At 30.2% G+C, this 6,063-nt stretch overlaps 1 protein-coding gene across 1 annotated transcript; it reads left to right on the forward strand.

Moving 5' to 3' along the window:
- Positions 1-283: 283 nt before the first annotated feature.
- Positions 284-2,432, forward strand: LOC125842246 (phenylacetaldehyde synthase-like). Its single transcript, XM_049521505.1, has 3 exons — positions 284-1,026; positions 1,184-1,631; positions 1,723-2,432. Exons 1-3 carry the CDS (start codon positions 516-518, stop codon positions 2,285-2,287), a joined length of 1,524 nt encoding a protein of 507 aa, XP_049377462.1. The 5' UTR covers positions 284-515; the 3' UTR covers positions 2,288-2,432.
- The last annotated feature ends 3,631 nt before the right edge of the window (positions 2,433-6,063 follow it).

Genomic DNA, 6,063 nt, shown 5'->3' on the forward strand with positions numbered 1-6,063 from the left:
TAAAAGAAGTGATGCAGTCCATCGCTTTTTAGCGACGCTGTCCGTCGCTTTTTGAAAAGCGTCGAGCCAAAAAGCAACGAACATGACTGCGTCGCTTTTCCGTCGATTTTGACCAAAAAAGTGACGCAGTCCGTCGCTTTTTGCCCTCGTTTTTGACAGTTATTTTAGTAGTGTTAAAACTAAACAGAAATAGAGAGGAGTGTGATCCATGTATTATAATTAGACAATACTTCCAATTTTCCAATGGTTGTTATTACGCCATTCCTTTCTTTTCTTAAGCTTTAAATCAAGTGTTGCAAATATTTGTAATGTAAATCAACCTACCTGATGACTCATCCATCACAAATTTCATTAGGTGAAGATAGATATTTATAAAATCTTTTTGGAGTTATGCATGTCATATTTCCATGTATATATTTATAGATATAGGCCATATTATTTTCTCAGAATCATTCCAGGTTTAAGATCTCCAATTATCTTCATTATACAAAAACTATTCCTCATATTATTGTACCATGGGTACTGTGAAAATCAACCCAGAACATGAATTTGATGGTCAATTCTCCATCAACACAAGTAGTAGTAGACTTTTAGACCCTGAGGAGTTTAGAAGGCAAGGCCATATGATGGTTGATTTCCTAGCTGACTACTTCCAAAATATCGAAAAATATCCTGTTCGTAGTCAAGTTGAACCAGGTTATCTTAAAAAACTATTACCAGACTCCGCGCCATATAAACCGGAACCAATAGAAAAGATACTGGAAGATGTGGAAAGGGATATTTTTCCTGGGTTGACACATTGGCAGAGTCCAAATTTCTTTGCTTACTTCCCTTGTACTTCAAGCACTGCTGGGATTTTAGGTGAAATGCTAAGTGCTGGTCTTAATGTGGTTGGGTTTAGTTGGATAGCATCACCAGCTGCTACTGAACTAGAAAGCATTGTCATGGATTGGCTTGGTAAAATGATAAATCTTCCCAAGACATACCTTTTCTCTGGTGGGCATGGTGGTGGAGGTGTTATACAAGGTACGTACATACGTATAGTATTGTTGGAATTAAAATTACCATGCACCTTTTGAAATACTGTCAAATGATCGAACGATATATATTCTAGGTTGATAAACGATATTCCTAGTTTTTTTTAAAGACATTAATTTTAACATTTTATTTTGCTACCGGCCAGGTACAACTTGTGAAGCTATGTTGTGCACTATTGTTGCTGCAAGAGAGCAAATGTTAGAAAAAGTTGGAAGAGAGAAGGTTGACAAGCTAGTAGTTTATGCATCTGATCAAACTCATTTTTCTTTCGAAAAGGCTGTTAAGATTTCTGGGATTAAACTTGAAAATTTTCGAGTTATTCCAACAACAAAGGATACTGAATTTGTTCTTGACCCAAAATCACTAAGTAGAACAATTGAACAAGATATAAAATCTGGATTTATACCCTTATTCATGTGTGCAACTATTGGAACTACTTCAACAACTGTCGTTGATCCGTTGAAGCTACTTTGTGAAATTACAAAAGACTATGGAATTTGGGTACATGTCGATGCAGCTTATGCAGGAGGTGCATGCATTTGCCCCGAATTTCAACATTTTCTTGACGGTATTGAAAATGCAAACTCTTTCAGGTAATGCTATCATTATGTATTTCAAAAAGTTAAAATTGTTGATGTTATTCTATATATATATATATTGAAATGTTACATTTTACTTTTTCAGCTTTAATGCGCACAAATGGTTATTCTCCAATTTGGATTGTTGTTGCCTTTGGGTGAAAGATCCAAGTGCTCTTACAAATGCCTTGTCAACAAGGCCTGAATGCTTAAGAAACAAAGCCACTGATACTGAACAAGTGGTTGATTACAAAGACTGGCAACTTTCTTTAAGTCGTAGATTCAGAGCGTTAAAGTTATGGCTTGTGTTACGAAGCTATGGGATTGACAATCTCAGAAATTTCATAAGAAGTCATGTCAAAATGGCTAAGCATTTTGAACAACTTGTATCCATGGACGAAAGATTTGAAATTGTGGCCCCTAGAAATTTCTCTATGGTGTGTTTTAGGGTTTCACCATTAGCATTGGGAAACAAACAAGTGAACAAGTTCAACATGGAGCTTTTAGAGTCAATTAATTCATGTGGTAATATACACATGACTCATGCTTTGGTTGGAGGTGTTTATATGATCCGTTTCGCCATTGCTGCACCTCTCACTGAGTATAAACATATTGACATGGCGTGGGAAGTCATTTGTAACCATGCAAATGCAATGTTAGATGTCAATTAATCCACAAAGATAGCTCAATCATAACCTTATCTTTACACTGTATGTGTATGGTCCATCGTTTTCAATTTTCGTCTACTTGTTTATTGTTTCTGCCGGTGAGGGCACGTTCACTTTATGTCTACTTATGTCAGAATTGTAATGTATGAATAATATATGTGGTGACTGGTGAATAATAAATGGAAGGAATCATATATAAATATATCATTTATCATATATCTATACTTTACTTTCTTCCAGAATATTAAATTATTATAATACCCCAATTAAAAGTACATAATGACCAATATAGTATATCTTCTATATTTATTTATGTTATATTATATTAAAAATACTCATCTTTTCACATTGATGAGTAGTTATTTTTCTGAAGAGTAAAAATTACTATATTTTTATTTGGGCTAAAAATTTAGTTCAATTTTTTTTTTAAACTTTAAAGTATACATACTATATAGCATGGATACACGTGCAACACACTTACATGTTTGAGGATTAGTATTACTAAAAGTGGAAAGCTTCAAAGTGCGAAGTTGAAATATTATTTTACCCTGAATCAAAATATTTTAAAAATAACTAACAATATTATATACTAAATAATACAATTTTAATAATCAACATAAAAATAAAACAATAATATGTTAAATGGTAGTTTAAGTTGTGCATTGAATTAGATAAGAGGAGGATTGTTTTATTTTTCCTATTTATGGTAAGCAACTGTAATTGTAGTCTTTTCACATTTTAATTCAACTTAGTTGCTGTAAATATGTTAATTATTATAATTTAACATAAGCCTCACCTCCTCACTTTAAATTAGAGCATGTTTGACATTGTTGTTGGAGGATAGAAACACTTATTTTGAAAACATTTTTGCTGAAAAATTAAGTGTTTGATAAATTAGTAAAAGTGTTAAAATGAAAGCAGAAGCAGTTTTTCTGTTGTTGTGAAGAAGCTAAAAATTTCCATTTTAAAAAAAAAACAGAAAGAGAAACAAAAAATTATTTTTCTCAAGTCTAAAATATCATTTTCGTATATACATATTTAACCAATATATTTCTTATTAATTAATTAGTATATCGCATAAGTTTGGTTAAATTTCATTTACGAATTTTATTTTTTATTTTATATAATAAATTTTTTAATTTATTGTACATTTCTATATTATATATTATTTTACGTATTATTTTTTAGAATTAGAAACAAGGTAACAACATTATTTTTACAAGATTAGAAAAAAGAAAAAACTAACAATTTAATATTTCAACCTCCCAAAAAAGGTATAAATTGATTGAACATTTTAAGGTTAAATTTCAATCTAAAAAAAAAAAAAGTTGATTAATATTTTGTAATATATACTTAAAATAGGTTCTCTCTATAAAATAATTTTAATATTAGAATTATATTAATAGTTGTCCTTTCATGTAATTTGACTATGGAAAGCACTTTTTAAAAAATATTACACAAACACAATTTACTTATAAAAAATAATTTTAAAATGAATTAGCCAAACATATATTTTTTTTTCAAAAGCACTTTTTAAAAATATTATTTTTAAAAAATATTTCTAAAAATAAACTGTTTTTAGCAGTAATGTCAAACAAACTCTTAGGCTAAAACGTTTCATGTGTTGAGTGAATTTTTAGTCATCATCATTTCTCCATCATAGTTGTCCTTTCTTGTAATTTGACTCTTAGAAGCATTTAAAAAAAAAGATTAGCCAAACACAATTTGCTTATGAAAAATAATTTTCAAATGAATTAGTCAAACACAAATTGTGTTTTTCAAAAGTATTTTTCTAAAAAGTCATTTTTAAAAAATTCTTCTAAAAATAAGTTGCTTTTAGCAGAAATGCCAAACAGACTCTTAAGCTAAAAAGTTTCATATGTTGAGTGAATTTTTAATTTTCCATGTCATCATCATTTCTCCATACATCAGCACCAATGATTCATTGATCCGTTAAAAAGGTTATTTTTAAACATTTAAAATAGTGATCTAACTTTCTAAAATTAATATATATATATATATATATATATATTCAATCCCAAGAATATTTCTCCAAATTTTAGTAAAAGATTTGCGCCACTAAAGCCTATTTCTTTACATTTACAATGGTCGAAATTGTAGTAAAGATTTGCGCCACTAAAGCCTATTTCTTAACATTTACAATGGCCAAAATTGTAGTAATTGATTTCAAATGGTGACTTATTTTTCTAAATTAATATACGTATATATTCTACCAATTGCATGCAAATGTTAAGCTTCAAATATTATTCAATACCAAAGACATTTCTCAAATCGAATGTTTATTCACATATGGATATAATCATTAATTTTTTATTTTTTTTTATATTTCTCATAATTTTTCATGTTAATTACTACTTATAACTAAAGTCTAGAGGACACAGGAGGTGTTTAACATGTATGTTTTGATCATTCTATATAATACTCAATGCTGCTTGTGTTCGTACGAAGTGCAAAATTATTTTTATGGATAAAATGACAAAAAAACAAAAAAAATAAACTCAAGATCTTTTCACTCAATTGTTATGAGTAATGTGTTATCCCGTCTTTTGTGAAATTGGCCAGAAAGGTATCAACGTAAATATGCTAAAATTAGAGCATTACAATTGATTGAAAAAGATATTTCATTGTAGCTACCATATAAATATTTGTACTCCTTGCCAAGTAGATATCTCATCAATCATGGTGTTACATGGTGAAACTAAATGCATCTTCATTAGAGAAGACATTTTAGGCAGGACCCATCTATACCTACCTACCCCCTCTCTCTCTCTCTATATATATATCATGGTGTTACATGGTGAAACTAAATGCATCTTCTTTAGACAAAACATTTTTTGCAGGACCCATCTATACCTACCTAACTCTCTCTCTCTCTCTCTCTATATATATACATATATATATATATATATATATATATATATATCATGGTGTTACATGGTGAAACTAAAGGCATCTTCTTTAGACAAGACATTTTATGCAGTTTGAGGCCGTTATTCCCAGTCTAAGGCTATCAGCCTCGTGGTTCGAAGCCGTTACCTTCGATTATTGGTTTGGATGGATTTGTTGCTCACCCTACATTGATATGCATTGCCTATCACATGTATACTTTTTTGTTGTTTATACCCTCTTGTTTATAGGGCCCAATTGGGTTATGTTTGTTGTTTGTACTTTTTGGGCTTATGAGGTCTAGTTAGGTTATTGTTTGACTATATTATATTTCGTACTATTGTTTTATTGTTGCCCGGTAGGTTTTGACATTAGAATTGTGGTTGTGGGTCCTCCTGACACTGGGCAGTTGACTTAATAGGCGTTTGGCCATGCGATATCATATCACTATATGGTATCGTGAGATGGAATCAACATTTGGACATGCGATTTTATGTTGATTCCATCTCATGATTTCATATCATGAGAGGTGATATCATATTCTCCAAAAACCATGATATGGAATTATATGGTGATTCCATATCATGATTTGAGATATTTTAATACAATAATTGATCCATGAGTTTATATTTTGTTAAAACAACCCCACATTTATATCTACTAACCATTTGTTTTATATGTAATAAAATTTATAATCACATCATTACTTTTTAAAATTTATTATTCTCACCGACATAAAATTTATTATTCTCACCAACATATAGTCACTTTTACTCACACCTCACGATTGTGAAACTTTTCAACATTCACTTGAAACAATTAACCGGCATGTTAAAATAGTTGCCGAGACAATTAGCAAGATGGCACCAACA

The sequence above is a fragment of the Solanum stenotomum genome, chromosome 10 (assembly GCF_019186545.1).
Source record: "Solanum stenotomum isolate F172 chromosome 10, ASM1918654v1, whole genome shotgun sequence".
NCBI classification, from domain to species: domain Eukaryota; kingdom Viridiplantae; phylum Streptophyta; class Magnoliopsida; order Solanales; family Solanaceae; genus Solanum; species Solanum stenotomum.

Coding starts and splice junctions, on each gene's coding strand:
- LOC125842246 (XM_049521505.1), top strand. CDS start 516: ATGGGTACTGTGAAAATCAACCCAGAACATGAATTTGATGGTCAATTC. Junction 1,027..1,183: donor TGGTGGAGGTGTTATACAAG/GTACGTACATAC, acceptor GCTACCGGCCAG/GTACAACTTGTGAAGCTATG. Junction 1,632..1,722: donor GAAAATGCAAACTCTTTCAG/GTAATGCTATCA, acceptor TTACTTTTTCAG/CTTTAATGCGCACAAATGGT.